Source organism: Pleurodeles waltl, chromosome 1_1, assembly GCF_031143425.1.
Source record: "Pleurodeles waltl isolate 20211129_DDA chromosome 1_1, aPleWal1.hap1.20221129, whole genome shotgun sequence".
NCBI classification, from domain to species: domain Eukaryota; kingdom Metazoa; phylum Chordata; class Amphibia; order Caudata; family Salamandridae; genus Pleurodeles; species Pleurodeles waltl.
Genome location: NC_090436.1, coordinates 82,515,432 through 82,538,461, shown reverse-complemented (window position 1 = coordinate 82,538,461; position 23,030 = coordinate 82,515,432). Strand labels below are relative to the sequence as shown.

Below are 23,030 nucleotides of genomic sequence, written 5' to 3'. Positions count from 1 at the left end.
TGATGACATCACCAAATGGTTCACAGCTTTTGAGAGGGCTTGTGTAACCAGAAAAGTAAACAGATCTCACTGGGGTGCTCTCCTTTGGGAAATGTTCACTGGAAAGTGTAGGGATAGACTCCTCACACTCTCTGGAAAAGATGCAGAATCTTATGACCTCATGAAGGGTACCCTGATTGAGGGCTTTGGATTCTCCACTGAGGAGTATAGAATTAGATTCAGGGGGGCTCAAAAATCCTCGAGCCAGACCTGGGTTGATTTTGTAGACTACTCAGTAAAAACACTAGATGGTTGGTTAACTGGAAATGAAGTGTGTGACTATGTTGGGCTTTATAATTTGTTTATGAAAGAACACATTTTAAGTAACTGCTTCAATGAAAAGTTGCATCAGTATCTGGTAGACCTAGGTCCAATTTCTCCCCAAGAATTGGGAAAGAAGGCAGACCACTGGGTCAAGACTAGGGTAACCAAAACTTCCACTGGGGGTGAACAAAAGAAAGGGGTTACAAAAACTCCCCAGGAGAAAGTGGGTGACACTAGAAACAAAGAAAAAGAGTCCTCTGTAGGCCCCCAAAAACCAGAACAGGTGGGTGGGCCCCAAGACACAACCCAAAACAAAGGTGGGTACCAGGGTAAGAACTGGGATGCCACTAAGGCATGGTGCCACAACTGTAAACAGTCTGGGCACCACACCAAGGACACTTCTTGTCCCAAAAACAAACCCCAGAACAAGATTCCAGGGGTAACCAGTGTAGCCATGGGAGATGACTCCTCAGATGAGGAGGTCTTCATAGCCTTCAACTGGAAACAGGGCCCAACAGGTGAGTTGGAGATTCCAGAGGGAAGTAGACACTTCCACCACCTACTGGTGAATGGAATCCCAACCACTGCCCTGAGAGACACTTGTGCCAGTCACACTATTGTGCATGACAGGCTGGTGCTCTCAAACCAGTACATCCCAGGTGAGACTGCCAGGGTAAGAGTTAGCCTAGACAGGGTCACTAAGAGGCCTGTGGCTTTAGTACCCATAGAAGTGGGTGGCACTCTTAGCTGGAGAAGGGTAGTAGTCAGTACAGACCTCCCCCTTGATTGTCTCCTTGGAAATGACTACCCAGAGGTTAGTCAGAGCCCAAGAGAGGAACTGGTCCAGTGCCAGTCCTCTCCCAAGGATTCTGGAAGTCCTGCCTCTGCAGTAAATGCCAGCAGGCCCCAGAAGAAGAAGAAAAGAAAACAGAGTAGGAAGGGTGGACAACCTTTAGCCAAGGTTACAGCAAGCCAAGGAGATTCTGCTCCAGTAGGGGAGAACTCCAAAAATGGCTCTGATAAAGTCCAACCTGACCCACAAGAAGTCCTGGCTAGTCAGGCAACTGTTAAACCTGAGTGGGTGGCTCCTCAGCTAACAGAAGAAAGAGTGGAAGAAGGGTGTTTACTACAAGATGTGGTAACCCCCCACTCTAATACAGCAGACAGGCAACCTGAACCCAAAGAGGCCTGTAACTTAGCCCCTTCCCTTTTAGGTGAAGAGCTAAAGGTGTGGTTCTGGGCACTGACAGCTGTCAGTGGCCTCTGCTGGGTGTTAGCCTTTATGGCTGCACTATCCTTAGCATGGTGGTCTGACCCCATGCCAAATAGCAAGTTAGGCCCCCTGACCCTATTGGTCATGGTGGGGTTACTCCAGCTCTGGGTAACCTCTCTGGGTAAGCTAGGGGTAACCCTGGCCAAGATAAGGTTAGCAGAGGTGGATACCTCTAAGACCAAAATAGAAAGAATGGGTGGAGACATTGAAGAGGCAGACAAGAGGCAATTCAGACTAGGTCCTATCACTGTGGAAGTAGGTCAGTTCCCCAAAGGGAATGACCTGAACAGAAGGATGTAAGGCAGAGTAGGCCCTGCAACTAACCAGCCTATTTCTCCTACTCTTCCTCGCCTGACAGACTAGGAAGACTCTCCCAGCTTGGGCTGAGTCTCCTGGCCTGTGGGCTGGGGGGGGCTTGTGTAAAGAAATGGCTCCCTGTTGCAGTTACCCCCCACTTTTTGCCTGATACTGATGCTGACTTGACTGAGAAGTGTGCTGGGACCCTGCTAACCAGGCCCCAGCACCAGTGTTCTTTCACCTAAAATGTACCATTGATCCCACAATTGGCACACCCTGGCATCCAGATAAGTCCCTTGTAACTGGTACCTCTGGTACCAAGGGCCCTGATGCCAGGGAAGGTCTCTAAGGGCTGCAGCATGCATTATGCCACCCTAGAGACCCCTCACTCAGCACAGCCACACTGCTTACAAGCCTGTGTGTGCTAGTGAGAACAAAATGAGTAAGTCGACATGGCACTCCCCTCAGGGTGCCATGCCAGCCTCTCACTGCCTATGCAGTATTGATAAGACACCCCTCTAGCAGGCCTTACAGCCCTAAGGCAGGGTGCACTATACCATAGGTGAGGGTACCAGTGCATGAGCACTGTGCCCCTACAGTGTCTAAGCAAAACCTTAGACATTGTAAGTGCAGGGTAGCCATAAGAGTATATGGTCTGGGAGTCTGTTTTACACGAACTACACAGCACCATAATGGCTACCCTGAAAACTGGGAAGTTTGGTATCAAACTTCTCAGCACAATAAATGCACACTGATGCCAGTGTACATTTTATTGTAAAATACACCACAGAGGGCACCTTAGAGGTGCCCCCTGAAACTTAACCAACTATCTGTGTAGGCTGACTGGTTCCAGCAGCCTGCCACACTAGAGACATGTTGCTGGCCCCATGGGGAGAGTGCCTTTGTCACTCTGAGGCCAGTAACAAAGCCTGCACTGGGTGGAGATGCTAACACCTCCCCCAGGCAGGAGCTGTAACACCTGGCGGTGAGCCTCAAAGGCTCACCCCTTTGTCACAGCCCAGCAGGGCACTCCAGCTTAGTGGAGTTGCCCGCCCCCTCCGGCCACGGCCCCCACTTTTGGCGGCAAGGCTGGAGGGAACAAAGAAAGCAACAAGGAGGAGTCACTGGCCAGTCAGGACAGCCCCTAAGGTGTCCTGAGCTGAGGTGACTCTAACTTTTAGAAATCCTCCATCTTGCAGATGGAGGATTCCCCCAATAGGGTTAGGATTGTGACCCCCTCCCCTTGGGAGGAGGCACAAAGAGGGTGTACCCACCCTCAGGGCTAGTAGCCATTGGCTACTAACCCCCCAGACCTAAACACGCCCTTAAATTTAGTATTTAAGGGCTACCCTGAACCCTAGAAAATTAGATTCCTGCAACTACAAGAAGAAGGACTGCCTAGCTGAAAACCCCTGCAGAGGAAGACCAGAAGACGACAACTGCCTTGGCTCCAGAAACTCACCGGCCTGTCTCCTGCCTTCCAAAGATCCTGCTCCAGCGACGCCTTCCAAAGGGACCAGCGACCTCGACATCCTCTGAGGACTGCCCCTGCTTCGAAAAGACAAGAAACTCCCGAGGACAGCGGACCTGCTCCAAGAAAGGCTGCAACTTTGTTTCCAGCAGCCTTGAAAGAACCCTGCAAGCTCCCCGCAAGAAGCGTGAGACTTGCAACACTGCACCCGGCGACCCCGACTCGGCTGGTGGAGATCCAACACCTCAGGAGGGACCCCAGGACTACTCTGATACTGTGAGTACCAAAGCCTGTCCCCCCTGAGCCCCCACAGCGCCGCCTGCAGAGGGAATCCCGAGGCTTCCCCTGACCGCGACTCTTTGAATCCTAAAGTCCCGACGCCTGGGAGAGACCCTGCACCCGCAGCCCCCAGGACCTGAAGGACCGGACTTTCACTGGAGAAGTGACCCCCAGGAGTCCCTCTCCCTTGCCCAAGTGGAGGTTTCCCCGAGGAATGCCCCCCTTGCCTGCCTGCAGCGCTGAAGAGATCCCGAGATCTCTCATAGACTAACATTGCGAACCCGACGCCTGTTTCTACACTGCACCCGGCCGCCCCCGCGCTGCTGAGGGTGAAATTTCTGTGTGGGCTTGTGTCCCCCCCGGTGCCCTACAAAACCCCCCTGGTCTGCCCTCCGAAGACGCGGATACTTATCTGCCAGCAGACCGGAACCGGGGCACCCCCTTCTCTCCATTCTAGCCTATGTGTTTTGGGCACCACTTTGAACTCTGCACCTGACCGGCCCTGAGCTGCTGGTGTGGTGACTTTGGGGTTGCTCTGAACCCCCAACGGTGGGCTACCTTGGACCAAGAACTGAACCCTGTAAGTGTCTTACTTACCTGGTAAAACTAACAAAAACTTACCTCCCCCAGGAACTGTGAAAATTGCACTGTGTCCACTTTTAAAACAGCTATTTGTCAATAACTCGAAAAGTATACATGCAATTTTTATGATTTGAAGTTCCTAAAGTACTTACCTGCAATACCTTTCGAATGAGATATTACATGTAGAATTTGAACCTGTGGTTCTTAAAATAAACTAAGAAAAGATATTTTTCTATACAAAAACCTATTGGCTGGATTTGTCTCTGAGTGTGTGTACCTCATTTATTGTCTATGTGTATGTACAACAAATGCTTAACACTACTCCTTGGATAAGCCTACTGCTCGACCACACTACCACAAAATAGAGCATTAGTATTATCTATTTTTACCACTATTTTACCTCTAAGGGGAACCCTTGGACTCTGTGCATGCTATTCCTTACTTTGAAATAGCACATACAGAGCCAACTTCCTACAGTAGCCCTGCACCCACAGCTCCCTGGCCTCCGGGAATCTGACCTTCGGTGCAGAAACATCCAGCAGGCAGCTCCCCTCCTTGTCCAGCACTTGGTTTCCCGGAACCGACCCCCTGGACTTTACCTGAAGCATCTTGGTGGCCTCCGGGGACCCTCTATAGGAAAGCATGAGAGCCCGATGCTGTGTTTGCATCCTGCATCCGGTCGCCCCTGCACCACTGAGGGTGTGTGTTTGGTGCTGACTTCTGCCCCACCCCACCCCGGTGCTCCTTTAAACCAGGTCTGCCCTCCGAAGACACGCGTACACAGGCCTAATTCTGAGTGCCCCCAGTCTCCATAGGAACCCATGTTAATTTTGCCTCATCTTTGACCTCTGCACCCGGCCGGCCCAGTGTTGCTGGTGGTGGGTGTTTGGGGTTAACTTGAACCCCAACCTGTGGACTTCCTAACCCCCAGAGACTGGAACTGTAAGCCTTGTACTTACCTTAAAATCGTACTAACTTTTCTTTCCCCCCAGGTACCGTTTCTGAAAATTGCACTGTCAACTTTTAAAACAGATTATTGCCATTTATTTGAAAACTATATACCTTGCCAATTTTAATCAAAGTGGTATTGATACATATGTGGAATACTTGTATATTCATGTACTTACCTGCAACCTGAATCTTGTGGTTCTAGAAATAAATTAACAAAAGATATTTTTGCTATATAAAAACCATTGGTCTAGAGTTAGTCATTGTGTGTGTGTGCTTCCCTTATTATTCTGTGTGTGTAAAACAATGCTTTGCACTCCCCTCTGATAAGCCTAACTTCTCAACCACACTACCATAAAAGAGAGCATTAGTATTATCTACTTTAGCCTCAGTTAAGCCTCTGGGGAACCCCTGGACTCTGTGTACACTATATCTCATTTTGATATAGTGCATGCAGAGCCAGCTTCCTATACCAAGGGCCTCATTATGAGTTTGGCAGGCGGCGGAGGCCATCCCACAAACTCTTTGGGTTGGAAAACCACCACTCCGCCCCTATTACAAATTTCTCGCTGGCCCAGCGGGAAACTCACCACAACATTGCTGCTGGCTCGTAATCGAGCCGGCAGCAATGTTGTGGTGCGTCGGGTACCAGAGCACCCGTTGCGCTTTTCACTTCCTGTAATTCAGGCAGTAAAAACCACGACGGGGCTGTCCATGGGGCCCCTGCACTGCCCATGCCAAGTGCCTGGGCATTGCAGGTGCCTCTGGTAACCTGTCTATGCCAGCCTTTGTATGCCACTAGCAGTGCTGCCCTGGTGGATTAAGACCGCCGGCACTGCCAGGCTGTCAGCCGGCTTAAGAGCGGCGCTTTCGCCATGGTCGTAATTTGGAGGTCGTACCATCACTTTGGCGATGGTGGTACGACCTCCAAATTACAACCGTGGCTGACAAGCCGGTTGCTCTTTGCACACTCGCATTTAGAACAGTATCAGACTAGAGATGAAGTGCACAGAAACAAAAGGCAAAGCCCGTCTCTATCTGTTCACTCAGGGTCTGTAATATTATCCCTGTAGCCATTAGGACTGAATCAACCCTGTTTTTGTTTAGAAAAGAGCTGAAGACACACATATTTAAAAAACAGCACATGATGATATGTTAACGTCCCACTCCTGAAAACCAGCTATCCCTCCAATCACACGCTGACTGTGTCTTTGTCTTGGACCCTGTATAAAGGTCTACTGACGTCAACTAGCTTTGTGCTATATAAATACTACATAATACATATATACATAGAAACAGACTGGTAATGCCTGTGTTTGAGTAGTGAAAGCATGCTTACTTCTGTCACCACATCCTGCCGCTTACACTTTCACATGTCTAAACCATGGTGTAACAGTTACATGGCAAGAGATATTTTGTTAGTTTCATTTACTGGGTAACAGCATTCAAATGAAAGGGCAAGAAGTCATCAGCATGTGTAGAATATTGGAACAGTAGTTCAAGATAATCATTTATTGCCAGGCTTTATCTGGAATGTCACTGTGCATATTCAACTCCCATTGTGTGATCTACAGGTACTCATCAACTTCTTTTTCTGAAAGCCTTGCATAGCCAAGCATAATACCATGGGAGGAGTTCAATTAATGATTGGACTTAAAGTTGTTACATTTCCCAGAACCTAGTATATCCAATCCTGTGCGTACTGAAAGTGTTAAAAGTGTCAAAATACATGAACTCTAACAGCAATACATCTTCATATAAATGGACAGGAGAATGTGGGCTTTCCTCTTCCATCAATAACATCATGTTATTCAAAGCAAGAGAGAAGGGAAGGTTATGGGAAACTGGCGATAGTGTCACGAGAAAGGTATCTTCTATCTCAGTGGTTCCCAACCTCCGGTCCGGGGACACCTGGGGGTCCGCGAAGACTCCTTAGGGGGTCTGCGACTGCTTAGAAAATTAAATAATATTAACAGATTAGGTCCCCAGCTTTCAGTAATTACTCGGTGGGGGTCCCTGGGTTTCAATAATGATTCAGTGGAGGTCCCCGGGTTCCAGTAATGAGTAAATTGGGGGTCCACAGAAGTCAAAAGATTGAGAACCACTGTTCCATTTAACTTCATACCTTCTAACCACTGTGCCGCAGTAGTTACACATGACCAGCAAGAAGGGAAGTAGAACCCCCTTTCTTGGTCTTGGTTTTTGTGGATGATGCATCTATTTCCTAAGGGAAAGGTGGGATTAACCCAGCTGCATTTGAGCTAATGTTTGCTTTCACAAAAATTATTAACAACTTTAGTAGCACATTTCCTTCTGTTCCTGTATTGGTGTTAGGGTCTCAAGGCGCGGGGGAGTGGGGAGTTGCTGGTTACTGCTCAAAAAGCCATGTTTTAAGGTGTTCTCTGAAGGTTAGGAGGTCCTGGGTCTTGCGTAGGTTGGTGGGGAGGGAGTTCCAGGTCTTGGCGGCAAGGTGGGAGAAGGATCTGCCGCCGGAGGTGGTGCGTTGGATGCAGGGGACTGTAGCGGGGGCAAGGCCGGCGGAGCGGAGCTGTTGAGTTGGTATGTGGGAGTTTACTCGTTCGTTGAGGAAGGCCGATCCAGTGTCGTGGAGGGCTTTGTGAGCGTGGATGAGGACTTTGATGATGATCCTTTTGTTGATGGGCAGCCAGTGTAGGGATCTGAGGTGGGTGGATATGTGTTCGTGGCGAGGGAGGTTGAGGATGAGCCGTGCGGCTGCGTTCTGAATTCGCTGGAGTTTTCTTTGAAGCTTGGCTGTGGTCCCTGCGTAGAGGGCGTTGCCGTAGTCCAGTCTGCTGCTGATGAGGGCGTGGGTGACTGTTCTTCTGGTTTCTAAAGGAATCCATTTGAAAGTCTTGCGTAGCATGCAAAGGGTGTTGAAGCAGGAGGATGATATGGCGTTGATTTACTGGGTCATGGAGAGAGATGAGTCTAGAACGATGCCAAGGTTGCGTGCATGGGAGGTGGGTGTTGGGGTGGTCAGAGGGTGGTGGGCCACCAGGGGTCATTCCAGACTGTCTTGTTGTGGCCGAAGATGATGATTTCTGTTTTGTTTGAGTTTAGTTTGAGGTGGCTTGCTGTCATCCATTTGGCGATGTCGAGGAGTCCGGCGTGCAGGTTTATCTTGGCGGTGGCTGGGTTCCTGGTGAGGGAGATGATGAGCTAGGTGTCGTCTGCGTATGAGATGATGGTGATTCTGTGGGGGCGGAAGATGTTGGCGAGAGGGGCCATGTAGATGTTGAAGAGGGTGGGGCTGAGGGAGGATCCTTGGGGGACCCCGCAGATTATCTTGGTGGCTGAAGACTGGAAAGGAGCGAGGCAAACTCTTTGGATTCTTTCGGCGAGGAAGGAGGTGAGCCCGTCCAGGGCCTTGTGTCGAATTCCGGCATCAAAAAGGCGTGCGCGGAGGGTTTGGTGGCATACAGTGTTGAATGCTGCAGAGAGGTCTAGGAGGATGAGGGTGACGGACTCGCCCTTGTCTATTCTGGTCCTGATGTCGTCTGTGCAGGTGCTGAGGGTGGTCTCAGTGCTGTGGTTCTTGTGGAATACAGACTGGGAGGCGTTGAGTATGTTGTTTTCTTCTAAGAAGGGAGACAGTTGACGTTAACTATCTTCTCAGCGACCTTTGCAGGGAAGGGGAGAAGAGAAGTGGGACGGTAGTTTGGGAGGTTTTCCGGGTCTGCTTTGGGTTTTTTGAGAAGAGCGTTGACTTTGGCGTGCTTCCAAATGTCAGGGAAGGTTGGGGTGTCGAAGGAACTGTCGATGACGGCACAGAGCTGGGGAGCGAAGATTTGGCTGGCCTTGTTGAAAACATGTGGGGGCGAGAGTCTGTTAGGGGGCCTGAGTGGATGAGTTCATGGTTTTGCCGATTTCTTCGTCATTGGTTGGGGTCCAGGCGTGTAGATGGTTGGTGCAGGAGGGTGTTGTGTTGTTGGTTGTGTCGGTGGTGGTGGTGATGGTGGGTGCTGATGCTGTGAAGCTGTTGTGTATGTCTGTGATTTTGCGGTGAAAGTAGTTGGAGAGGGAGTTGCAGAGGTTTTGGGAGTGTGGAGGGTCGATGGTGCTGGATTTGGGTTTGGCGAGTTCTTTGACGATGGCAAAGAGTTCCTTGCTGTTGTGTGTGTTGTTGCCTATGCGTTCTTTGTAAAAGGACCGTTTGGTGCTCCGGATGAGGTGGTGGTGTTTGTGCATGGCTGTTTTGAGGGCAGAGAAGTGGCTCATTGAGGGTTCTTGGCGCCAGGCTTTCTCAATTTTACGGCATGCTGGTTTGGAAGCCTGGAGTTCTGTGGTGAACGGGGGTGGTCTTGACGGTGCGGGTGTTGTTGTTTGTTTTCAATGGGGTGAGGGAGTCTGCGCAGGTTGTTAGCCATTGTGTGAGGTTGTGGGCGGCGGTGTTGGGGTCTTTGGTGATGGGAGGTGGAGCTTGTGTGAGTTTGGCGGTCAGGTGTTCTTTGGAGATCTTGTTCCACTTGTGGTAGGGTGTCGTGTGTTGCTGGTGGTGGGTGGGGGGTTTCATGAAGGAGAAGTGGACGCAGTGGTGGTCAGTCCAGTGGAGCTTGGTGGTGTGAGTGAAGGTGACATGGCTGCTGGAGGTGAAGATGGCATCAAGCGTGTGTCCCGCTGAGTGAGTGGGTGAGGTGACCAGTTGCTTGAAGCCAAGGTTTGTGAGGTTGTCCAGCAGGAATGTGGATTTGCAGTCGTGGGTGCTTTCCAGGTGAAAGTTGAGGTCACCAAGGAGTATGTAGTCTGTGGAGGTGAGGGCGTGGGAGCTGATGGTATCTGCGATAGCGTCGCAGAACGGGGGCTGGGTCCTGGTGGTCTGTAAATGAGGGTTCCTCTAAGGGTGGTGTTGGCGTTGATGTGTATTAGAAAGTGTAGGTGTTCTGCGTTGTCTAGGGTATCGTTGGTGGAGATTTTGATTGTTTTTTTGTGTATTATGGCGATACCTCCTCCTGGTTTGTTTATGCGGTCTCTACGGGTGATTTTGTAACCTTCTGGAATGGCTATGGCGATGTCGGGTTCTGATGAGGGGTTCATCCATGTTTCAGTGAGGAAGGCGATGTCGGGAGAGTATGTTGTGAGAAGGTCCCAAAGCTCGATGCCGTGCTTGTGGACAGAGAGGGTGTTAAGGAGGATGCAGTTAAGGTGTTTGCGGGGTTTAGTGTTATTGCGGTGTGTGTTGGTGTTGCTGGTGTTAGTGTGAGTGCAGGAAAAATGGCATGAATGGCATGCGAATGGTCCATGTGTGTGTTTGGGGTTGGCCAGGGCGCAGGCGGGGTGCTGGCCTGGGTTGAGGGCATGGAGTTCTGTGGAGGAGTAGTGCTGCTTCGGGGGGGTCAGAGAAATGTGGACCAGGGGGACGGGCGCTGGGGACGGGCGCTGGGAACGGTCCAGGCGCGGACGGGCGCAGATGGGCTTGCATCTGGCGCACCAGCGTCGTGCCCACTGCACGCGGCTGCCATTAAGAAGGGGAGGTGGGAGGGTGGAGCAGCTGGGAGGCGGGAGGGAAAAGACCCATGACGGCGCGAGAGGGGCGGGGACGCATCGGCTGGGTCTGGAGAAATGGCAAGAGCTGGATAAGAAAACAGGTGGTAACACAGAGGGTAAAAACGAAGCAGAATTTAAAACGGGCACAGGTACAGTCAAAAACAGTGCATGAAACGAAAAACGATTTACATAAAACGAAATATTAAACGAAATACAAAGTGTAAAGCAAACTAGATACGCCTACCACTAGGCACCAGGGATGAGGCGCAGGCAGGTGCCTCCGGGTGGTGGAGGGCCTTGAACTTCCCTACAGCGGCAAACGGCGGGGTCAGGGGCACGGAGGCAGGCTGGTGGAGCCAAAGTGTACTCCTGGCCTAAAGCAGGTCAGGTGTCATCAAGGGCTTTGAGATCCGCATTCATTTTGATTTCAATTAAAAGCATTTCTTTGGTCAGTTCGGTAGTGTTTTAAATTACGCATCCAGAACGAACAAACCATCCTGGCTGTTCTTTGCAGATTATTTTTTTATGCTTTCTAGATAATGTGTTGGCTCATGTAAATTGAAACGTTTATGGTAAACTGCAGACTTTCGTTTTTTGGGACTCTTTGCTGTGCGTTGCACTTCCATGTTATTGCTGCACGAATAACTGTTTTTAAAGCTATATTTTGCCCTGCTTTAACACTTTAAGCGGCCATGCGAAAAATATAATAATTTATAGCTCTTGGTCAGTATGTTACAAGACCCTAACAAGGCGGATTCCCCAGAAGCTTTAGTAGATAGATATTGCAGTTTGTGTTACTCATTGCTTGTGGTTCTAAGGGATCGGTGGTTCCTGCAAAATGTACACAGGAAAGAGTGCACGCAGTGATGTATGGTCCTAGAGAAAGAAACAGGGAGGAGACAACTGAATGCACCATATGTTGGGATTTACCCACTGGGACAATTTGAAGCGTTTGAATAAACAGGGTCTCATTCTCAACTTTGTATTATGATCCTGAGGGCTGCTGCTTTTAGTGATACCTACTAGCTGCACTCCCTAATTCTTCATTACTTTAATCTCATGGATCTAATTTCATGGATACTGCTATAAAAATGGAAGGTGGTTTTACACAGCAAACACTGTTGCCAACTTATTTTTGTAGTGTGCCCTAAACAAGTGGTATTAGACCGCTGTCCATGTAACAGTGGAAATACATTAGCATACTCTGATGGATGGCAGAAGCAATACAGGTCAAATGATTCAGTTACACAGTGATTCAATGAAAAATTGAGTTTTCAAAACTTTATGCATGGAGTGCTTGCATGCCTTTAGGCAGGATGTCCCAGTGTTTTAGAATACTGCATGGCACACTCGGTTCTACATTTTATTGTTGGCTATTCTTCAGGAAGATGAGTATACTTCTTCTCAAGCGAGAACCCTACAATGAGGCATCTTTTAGTTAGGAGTGCCGGATTGGCAGAAAGTACATCTTTATGCGACGCAGAAAACTTTTAATGTTATTCTTGGATGTAGGGGCTGCCAGTGTCAGATAAGGAGAAGGGAAGTGACCTAGTCAAACATTTGCTGGTGAGTGACTAGATGTGCTGAGAACAGAAGATCCCACTCCAGGGAAACCATCATCACTTTCAGCAGTGTAAAGAAGGAACTTCCGAAAATCATAGCTGGGGATGGCCATGGCCTACGTAAACTTCAGAAGCTGGGAATAAAAGATTCCTTTACTTACAGCAACCCTCGTTCCCCCACTTAGCACCGTACCTCCAAAATATATTGTTTCAGATCCACCGCCTCCTTCTTCTCATGAATCAGAACAGTTTCCTTGTCTTCCACTGTGACAACATTCACTTCCCCACGCCGTGCTTCTCTCGCCCCGAGAGGACGCTTCCGGACACAAACTCGTATTTTATCACTTCCTGCCCAGGGACCCTCATTCTCAAAGTTATTGGCCCTAAAACAAATTGTATAAATATAAAAAGGTTAGATCAGTGAAAATGTTACACTACAGATTAGCTAGTCACCTAAATCAGGTCATCACTTGAGTTTTGCTAAATAGATTCTGAACTTCACAGTAGAAAAACTGCTCAGGTAATCAAGTAATTTGTTGGATCCCATATTTTATTATAACTATGAAAAATTTGTGAGAAGAAATGTAAGTCACTAATTGAGATTAGAGTGCCAGATCGTGCATCTATGTGGAACAGTATTTAACCAGCAGGTAGACAAAACACTGAGGTGTAAGAAGCTTCATTTTGTAATCCTTGAATGGCTATTTGCTATGCTACAAAGCCATTTCGATGATAGTAGAGCCGTAGAAGTTAAAACAAAGAGGTTTTTAACAATCATGTTATTTGCTTTCAATAATGTTGCAACTTAACACTGGTCTGATTTCTACATGGCTCACATGCCATCACTTGCCTCAGAGATGGTGAACTCACATGAACTGATGTTGTAATTTCTTCTGTATTTCCATGACAACTGCAGCTCCTCGTGGCTTTAGCAACCCCTTCCCTTATTCTGCTGTGACCAGTGGGAGCTATGAAGAAATGTTTGCGATTTTTTAAATAATGGTATGCTACATATAAGAAATGGGAAGTTTATGGTGGTAATATAGTGTGAATAACATCATTCACGACCCAAAGAATGTTAAAGCAGTGATAAATAAAGTGGTATACCCCCCCTGTTTAGGTTATTGTTAGTGGTTAACACCCTTTGCAGAGAGCATCAATGGTTGTTGATTCTCTGTGGCACACAATTGTGGGCTTGAGCTGAAAGCAGGGTACATGAGGGGAAAGGCAATACCCAGCTGTTATTGGTTGACTGTGGGTGGGCAATAAGGCTATTAGCAACAACTGCCTACCCCCATCACCACCACCACAAATGTCACCCAGCATGGGAAATATAAGCATGTCAAAGTCTGATTTCTATCCGTGTCACTGAAGCTAGAATGCAGGCAAACAGCATTATTTAGAGCCAACATTCTGAGTAGTTGGGCTAATTTCAGGTTGCACATTGGATCATAAGGGATAAGCCAGTACAGCAATTGTACAGTGGAATTGTTTTCTGAGTTTCACTAACACACCCATAAAAAAGGAGGAGGAAGAAAAGGTGCATAGAGAATGTTAGCCCTTATAACGTGAAGGCAGAGGCTCCCTTTCACCGTCACTAATCCACTCATCGTGCCTGGCTTCAGTCCTTCTGTACAATGGGGAAGGCCGACATCCACTCTCTGGTTCAGTTTGCAACACACTGGCCTTGTCTACAACAGATCCAATGATACCAGAGCAGGACTGTCTGCACAGCACCTACTGAAAGGGCTGATAGAGCATAATCATATCATTGGTGCAGTAATAAAATTGTACACGCATTAAGTCTATAGCTACTTCTGGAGAAAGATCACTATGTAGGATTGTCTTGGTATTGGGATGGTGGGATGATGTTCTTGGTCCTTTGAATCAAACGATCGCTGCTAGTAAAATGGATCAGTTCATTATTGCATCTGCTACAGAAATTCGATTTCATCATCCAAATGGGTTAGTTGACAGGACTACTCATCCCTTCGGTGTAGTTTCCAATAGAGGTCAGGGTGCGATCTGACAGGAGGAAGAGCAAGTGATGCTTCCAGTAGGCCCCCAACAGAGCATTTTGTGAAAATCGAAAATGCAGGAAGGGTGGAGAACCAATCTATCCATTCAAAGGTCACCCTGGACTGGGCAGATGTCCACTAACCTGCCCTAGGCTGCTCACACTCAGCTATGCACAACCCCAGTATGTTCTCAAGGATCAATGCAGATTCCTGGCATCCAAGCTTCGCATCCTAGCAAAAGCAGTCAGGCTGCAATCAATTTCTACATGTGGATCCTTCAAACAAGGAGGCAGGATCACTAAGTAAAGGTGGCCGATCACTAACAAGCTTCACTCCCAGAGCCTAACGACCACTCTTTATTGTGCCACTCTGAGCATCCTTTCCTGAGGCACACAACACAATCCTTGTAATGAACGAAATGGTGTGAACAACTGTTTCATCGTTTTGCGGTAGGATGAAGTGGCATGTTCTACAAGATGGTGAAACAACCGACTAAAGCTAGGACATTAACATACCACCAAGCCCATCAAATGGATGATTGACCATTCATGATGACCAATGGAATCTTTCCATAGGGAAAGAAAGAATATGCATTATATTTTGCTACTTCCTTCCCTACCTGTCTTCTATGGTCCTCACTTTGTTATCGTAAACTAATGTGCCAGCCACATCAAAATCTAGAACGAAAACTGGAATCTAGCCTTTTTACGAGTTGTCACCCAGACTTACCAAGAAAGCACAGAGGCTTACAACTCGCTGGTGGCTTACCATTGTGGCTGGCTTTTTTGCCACTCTTATTTGCTTGCTTCTTATTCAATGGTGTTTCTTGCTCCAGGTTGTCCATTATGTGTTGTCCCTCCCTTGAGCATAACTACTTTTTTCCTTTTTGCTAAAGCACTAGAGGAGAGTGCGTGTTTTCCATCGCTTCTCCTACCACTATAGCCACCATCCCTCTCACTCTCAGTGTTGCTACCTCAGTCGTGTTGCAAGCAAGCTCCCTTGTGCGCTTCTCCACCGTCAAACTTCCTTCTTCCCCCGCGATGCTGTCTCACTAGTGTGCTTTATCCCTCTACCCCATGTTTCTTTACCTCATATGCTGCCTTTCTCCTCTCCCACTTACTTTCTGTTACTTCTCCCTCCTCCATCGCTACTCCCAATCCCCACCAACTATTGTTTTTAAATGTGTATTTTTTTTTTGGAGGAAGGGGTAAGGAAGCAGGCAGCTAACTGCTGGCGACCCCTCTATCTTAAAAAAAATAAAATAATAATAATAATAATAATAATAATAATAATAATAATAATAAATAAAAAGCACAGCCAAGAGGTGCCAAGGGTGAGACCTATTAGCTTTGCCAATGTTGATTTCTATTTCCAATTGCATATTATTCTGTCATGCACATGAATGTTTGCACTTTCTCCAAAGATTGTTTTACTGTTGTTTGTGTGTGATGTAGTGTTTTGTGGAAAAGTACAGGTCTAGGATAACACTGCCTGGCTCAGGCTTTAAGAGGCATTTTAAATTAGAAAGACCGAGGATGACATATCTGGATCTTTGACAGAAGCAGGAAGTCTGCAGGTTCCTTGTTTCCATGTAAGCTGTATGTTATTATTTTCAGAGAAACATGATTTGTTTCCTTTGCACAAACATGTCTATGACTAAATGATACATTTCATTTTTTTGCAGGATAATTACAATACATTTGCTTTGTAACACATTTAAAGGATACTGTACATTATATTACCTCATACAAGATTGAGGAACACCATAGTTGTACCCAGAGACATGAGTTACTCTCTGAATGACAGGGGCCTCGTTTTCCCCAAGCAGTGTGGAAATATCTGTTGAGGTTTCTTTGGAGACCCCTCTGGTTTGTGGACATGTGCTGGCTCCATTTTCCCGACTTGCTTTGGCGCCCATTTGAGAATCCTCTGGTAAGATGTCCGCAGACGTTTCCGCTTTGTGTTCATGAGTATACATTTCATAATTCCGAAGTCCCTCACTGGTCACAAAGAAGGAATCAAACTTCAGTTGCCTACAAGGACCAGTCCGGGGTGACTGTGGTTGCAGGTAGACACAGCCAGGTTCATAGTGTGCGCTAGTCTCAGCATCTCCCACATCGTCTTCTTCTTCTTGCACGCTCTGGACAATTTTGATGAGCTGGAAGAGACGCTTGCGATCATCCATGTTGTGTACACCCAATTTGGGGTAGTCTTTCATGGTGATCTCAGCCAACTGCTCAGTCCTCTGGAGACCAACGGCAACAAAGGAAGGGTAGTACTTCTCCAAGTCTGCCTCGTAAAGGCACTCATACAGACACGAGGACATTTTCACGGAGCCTGACACCCCCTGAAATATAAAGGAAAAAGCAGTCCTTACACATCACTACATAGGAGAAGACAGAACAAAGCCAGCAGGTAATACAAAAGCATCTTAAGCTAGCAAGAGAGCCTATGGCCATTGAAAGGCAAAGAGAAAGGACATCACACGTACAAATAATACAGTTATTCTAAAAAGGTAAAAAAATAAATAAATAAAAATATGATAGATTTAAGGATAATTTAGTAAAAATTATATTTAAAACAGAAAAGGTAAAGAAGGTGCTTATGCAAACGCATCCAAACCCAGGGAGGCTATTAGTTGAAGCACCATTCCAACCTTTTTAGCTCTTCTGTGGCATTTAAAAAGGCCCTACGAAATTCTGCCCAAGCCCTCATACTGCAGCCTGATAAGCTAGGGCACATCAAGCTGTAAGGGGAAACAGTCTTTAAAATGAAGGCTGAACCTGGGTGGCAAGGGTAATCTTAGGGTTTAGGGTAGGTATGTTTTTTTGGGTGGCAATGGTAATTTTGGGGTTTAGGGTGGTAATGGTTTTTTGGGTGGCAAGGGTAATTTTAGGGTTTAGGGTAGGTATGGGTTTTTGGGTGGCAAGGGTAATTTGGGGGTTTAGGGTGGTAATGGTTTTTTGGGTGGCAAGGGTCATTTTAGGGTTTGGGTGGGTATGGGTTTTTGGGTGGCAAAGGTAATTTTGGGGTTTAGGGTGGTAATGGTTTTTTTGGGGGGCAAGGGTCATTTAAGGGTTTAGGGTGGGTATGGGTTTTTGGGTAGCAAGGGTAATTTTGGGGGTTAGGGTGCTAATGGTTTTTTGGGTGGCAAGGGTCATTTTAGGGTTTAGGGTGGGTATGGGTTTTTGGGTAGCAAGAGTAATTTTGGGGTTTAGGGTGGTAATGGTTTTTTGGGTGGCAAAGGTCATTTTAGGGTTTAGGGTGGGTATGGGTTTTTGGGTGGCAAGAGTAATTTTAGGCTTTGGGGTGGGAATTGGTTTTTGGGTGGCAAGGGTAATTTTACGGTGGGAATGAGTTTTTGGGTGGCAAGGGTAATTTGAGGGTTTAGGGTGGGAATGGGTTTTTGGGTTACAAGGGTGATTTTAGGATGGGTAAGGTTTTTTGGGTGGCAAGGGTAATTTTAGGGTGGGAAAAATGTGTGGTAAAGCCATATTTGTGGTAAACGCTTGCAGGATAAAGGCATGCATAGTAAAGATGCATTAGTTGTAACGAAGGTGGGGTAAAGGCATGCGTGGTAATGACATGTGTGGTTTGTCATACAACCGCTGTAGGGAAATAAATGAATTCCAGCTTATTTCTGCCTAGGTGAATCTTATCAATAAAGTTGAGCTCCTATCGCAACTGACCTAGATTATACGGTTATTAATACTAATGCCCCCAGAGAAACAGCATATAAACATACCTTCATCTCTGCCAATGCAAAAGACATATGGCAACAAGCATAAAACCCTCTGATCGAAAAAGAAACCTGATTCAGTCTGACAGGGCAACATTGCCCTGCACATGCTAGAGGGTTGATTGCCCTGCAGATGTAGATTAACTGCTTTGTGTTAAGGGAGTGGGCACATTTGGATATGCATTTTATCTTTTTTCTAATTGCATTTATGAGCAAAAAAAGGGCTGCTTCTCAGAAGTCTTTAATTTTCTCATTTGCCCTAGAGGGAACGCTTTAAGTGTTTATATTCTGTTATATAGAATTATACACCACAAAAATGAAAAGTTCAAGACAAAATTGAAAATAACTTTCCCAAGCAAGACAGATTGCATCATTATTTTATATACAGCAGTTAAATACTTTTTGAGAAGTGAGTTGTTATTGTCAATTGGCATATATGAAGGACACAATGAGACACTATTGAGAATTATGTTATTATAGTTAATAGACATTTATATAGAGAACAATCAGCCAGATGCAAATATCCGTAAATTATGTAAGTGCTTGTGGTGCTTGGTGGGTTTTACGGGCCAATAAAATTGCGAAATGGGGAAACCAAGGTGATTGGACTAGGAATAATATAGGAGTTGTATGCTGTACATCGGTGGTTCTTATCCTTTTGACTTGTCAACCCCCAATCATTCCTGGAATCTAGGAACCCCAGGTAAATCATTATTGGAAGCCAAGGACCCACAGCCTAAGCAATTTGTATGATTTGGACCTCAAAACAATATACAAAAACAAGTATACACCAGGCACCCGCTTAAATATTGAAATAGTTTGTGTAATTCAAAATGTAAAATCAAATATAGAAAAAGTTTTCAAATTGTCAATGTTGCTCTCTTATTTTATATATTTTATTAATTTTAATATCATTTCAGTTTGTAAAACAGTAGCAGAGTACCCCCCCCCCCACACGCCACCCCACAGTATGCCTTGCAGATTCCCTCCTCGGTCCCCAGGTTAAGAACCAGTTCAGTACAGAATCATGGGTTTTCAATGCTATTCAGAGTTTCATTTTTGGTGCATCACTCTCACGGTGGGTCAGGAATTGAAAAGCTTACACACAACAAATGTATAAGCATTTTTAAAGCACTAGAATTTAATGAAAATACAGTGATCAACTGACACCAGTTACCTTATAAAATAGACTTGCCGAGATTGATGAACTGTTCACTTAGCGCTTAAGATGCATCCATGGCAACATTAAATTGTCCAAGCATGAACGACAAATCATATATATGTGAAAGGTGTGGACGACTCCTATAAGAGGTCAAGTGCCCAAAATAGACTATGCTGACTACTATGAGTCATGAGACTACAGCCACCACTTCATGAACCACAACATTGTGCATACGTGAGCCACATACAGGCACATATAATTGTTACAAGGCACTAAGCAAATTGTCCAAAATAAATTACAAAATGTTTGCAAAAAAATAATTAAGTGCTTGCGAATAAGTCCGCAGTCAAGGTCTCAGCCGGTCCAGAACCGAATAAACAGATCTGAATTCAGTTCTTGCACAAAGCCCCTTGTCCTGCACATTGCACTAACGCCTAGAAATAGCCCACATTTCTTCATCCCACCAAACGTAGCCCTTGAGCCGAACCTTTGTCGTGTAACCAGCTAACAAATGTGCTGCATGATCACAGCTCTGTGCAAACCCTGCAGCCTACTGCCAGTCCTGTACCCAGCCCCTAGGCCTGCACACAGCTGCAGCTTAGTACCCAGATCTGACCCCTGCCTCTAACATTACATCAGTCTATGCTATTCAGAAAGCCCTGTAACCAGACAGCAGTATGCATCAAATTCAGAGCAATACGCTCTGTGTATAGCCCCACAGTCTCAGCCTCCGTAATGCCGTACACATACAAAAGCCATGCACCAAATGCAGAATCTGGCACCACGTCTACAGTCATGCACTGCGTACACACACTAAATGTGTTATGCTATGTTTCAGGTCCTGAGCTCGCCCCCCACGACCGCAGCACCAACCTGCTGCCTCCTGCCTCTGTCCCCTGACCACGCTGCTGTTTGCGTGTTCGAGGCCCTCCTCCACCCGCAGGCATCCTCCTGCGCCTCATCCCTGGGGTCTAGTGGGCTCTGACTAGCTTCACTTGACCCGTGTGCCGCTTTACGCCGTCCCGTAAGTGTTTTTCGTTTTTTTTGCTTTTTTCAGCGCCTCGCCGCCGGCGCTTCTGCCCCCTTTGTGCCCCCCTGATTGCTGTCTCCCCGATCGTATATTGTGCCATTTTGTTTTTTCTGATTGTGTGCTTTTCTTATTGTAACTGCTGTTTTTTGCTCGTTTTCAGTGTTTTTGCCCCTTGTGCGCTCCCCGTTCCCTGCCGCTGCCTCCCTGCGGCCCCGCCCCCCTCGCGCCCCCATTTGCCGCTCCCTCCCGCCTCCCGCCTCCCAGCTGCTCCTCCCTCCCCCCTCCCTTCTTAATGGCTGGCGCTGCGCGTCGCGAATGAGCGACCTCTGACCTGTTTCAGGTCCTGAGCTCGCCCCCCACGACCGCAGCACCAACCTGCTGCCTCCTGCCTCTGTCCCCTGACCACGCTGCTGTTTGCGTGTTCGAGGCCCTCCTCCACCCGCAGGCATCCTCCTGCGCCTCATCCCTGGGGTCTAGTGGGCTCTGACTAGCTTCACTTGACCCGTGTGCCGCTTTCCGCCGTCCCGTAAGTGTTTTTCGTTTTTTTCGCTTTTTTCAGCGCCTCGCCGCCTGCGCTTCTGCCCCCTTTGTGCCCCCCTGATTGCTGTCTCCCCGATCGTATATTGTGCCATTTTGTTTTTTCTGATTGTGTGCTTTTCTTATTGTAACTGCTGTTTTTTGCTCGTTTTCAGTGTTTTTGCCCCTTGTGCGCTCCCCGTTCCCTGCCGCTGCCTCCCTGCGGCCCCGCCCCCCTCGCGCCCCCATTTGCCGCTCCCTCCCGCCTCCCGCCTCCCAGCTGCTCCTCCCTCCCTTCTTAATGGCTGGCGCTGCGCGTCGCGAGTGAGCGACCTCTGACCTGTTTCAGGTCCTGAGCTCGCCCCCCACGACCGCAGCACCAACCTGCTGCTTCCTGCCTCTGTCCCCTGACCACGCTGCTGTTTGCGTGTTCGAGGCCCTCCTCCACCCGCAGGCATCCTCCTGCGCCTCATCCCTGGGGTCTAGTGGGCTCTGACTAGCTTCACTTGACCCGTGTGCCGCTTTCCGCCGTCCCGTAAGTGTTTTTCGTTTTTTTTGCTTTTTTCATTGCCTCGCCGCCGGCTCTTCTGCCCCCTTTGTGCCCCCCTGATTGCTGTCTCCCCGATCGTATATTGTGCCATTTTGTTTTTCTGATTGTGTGCTTTTCTTATTGTAACTGCTGTTTTTTGCTCGTTTTCAGTGTTTTTGCCCCTTGTGCGCTCCCCGTTCCCTGCTGCTGCCTCCCTGCGGCCCCGCTCCCCTCGCGCCCCCATTTGCCGCTCCCTCCCGCCTCCCAGCTGCTCCTCCCTCCCCCCTCCCCTCTTAATGGCTGGCGCTGCGCGTCCGCGCAGCGGGCGCGCCAGAGGCAAGCCCGTCTGTGCCCGTCCGCGCCTGGACCGCGCCCAGCGCCACACCCCCTGGCCCTTGCGCCCCCCGCATCCGCTACTCGATCAACGAACTCCGCGCCTTCAACCCCGGCCCCTCCACTGAATGCTACCGGGCATCCCCGAAGCACACTAAAGGACCTTTTTCCTGCCGTACCTGCAACTTCTCCTGCATCAGAACGACCAATCCAACTACGAAAACATCCAACCCCAACCACCTGAACTGCATCCTCATCAACACCCGCTCCGCACGGAAACACGCCATCGAGCTCTGGGATTTGCTCGACACCACTGCTCCTGACGTGGCTTTCCTGACCGAAACCTGGTGGAACGACTCCTCGTCTCCGGACATCGCCATCGCCATACCGGACGGATACAAAATCACCAGACGAGATCGAACCAACGGAATCGGCGGCGGAATAGCCATCGCTCACAAAGCTACCCTCAAAATCCACACCCACTCGGACGACACCCTCAGGACAGCCGAACACCTCCACTTCCAGATCCACACGGACCCCAACACGACCCTCAGAGGAACCCTCATTTACCGCCCTCCAGGACCAAGACCCCCCTTCAACGACACCATCGCCGACCTTGCAAGCACCCACGCCCTCGCTTCCCCGGATTACATCCTCCTGGGAGATCTGAACTACCATCTGGAAAATGCCAACGACGTCAACACCGCGTCACTGACCTCCAACCTCGGTCTCCGCCAGCTAGTCAACACACCTACCCACATCGCCAGACACACCCTTGACCCCCTCTTCACCTCTAGCAACCACATTTCCTTCAGCCACACCTCCGAACTCCACTGGACTGACCATCACTGTGTCCATTTCACCTATAAGAAAACCACAGAGCAACATCGCATCCAGCTACCTCCCCACCGCCGCTGGGGCAAAATCACCCAAGAACAACTGACCAACACCCTCGTCAACAACCTTCCACCCGACGCAATCGACCCGAGCACAGCCGCCATCAACCTCCATCAATGGATCCTCGACTGCGCCAACACCCTTGCCCCTCTCAAGAAACCCACCACCACCCAAGGAAAGAGAAAACCAGCCTGGTTCACAGACGATCTCACCACCTCCAAAAGCAACTGCCAGAAACTCAAAAAGAAATGGATCCAAGAACGCACACCCGACAACCTCGCCGCCCTCAAAAACGCCAACCGCGAACACCACCAACGGATCCGCACCGCCAAGCGCGCCCACTTCACCGAACGCATCAACAACAACGCCCACGTCTGCAAAGAACTATTCGGCATCGTGAAGGAACTCTCCAATCCGAAAGCCAACTCCAACGACATCCCGCCCTCCCAGAAACTCTGCGACGACCTCTCCACCTTCTTCCACCAGAAAATCACCACCATCCACGACAGCTTCATCACCGGTCCACCGCCAGACCCCACCCCCGACGTCTCCTCCCGCGACTGCCGCCTCACCGCCTGGACCCACG

The 23,030-nt window shown here is 48.3% G+C and overlaps 1 protein-coding gene across 2 annotated transcripts in view; it reads right to left on the bottom strand.

The window, feature by feature from the left end:
• The window catches only part of KIF24 (kinesin family member 24), a 135,299-nt gene that overhangs the window by 96,358 nt on the left and 15,911 nt on the right, over positions 1 to 23,030 (bottom strand). For both annotated transcript variants that reach the window (XM_069216235.1, XM_069216153.1), the window contains exons 2-3: positions 15,981 to 16,585; positions 12,414 to 12,603 (exon numbers count right to left, since the gene is read on the bottom strand). In XM_069216235.1, the coding sequence (XP_069072336.1) occupies positions 12,414 to 12,603; positions 15,981 to 16,564 (774 nt within the window). In that variant the 5' untranslated portion in view covers positions 16,565 to 16,585. The remainder of the gene's footprint in view (positions 1 to 12,413; positions 12,604 to 15,980; positions 16,586 to 23,030) is intronic.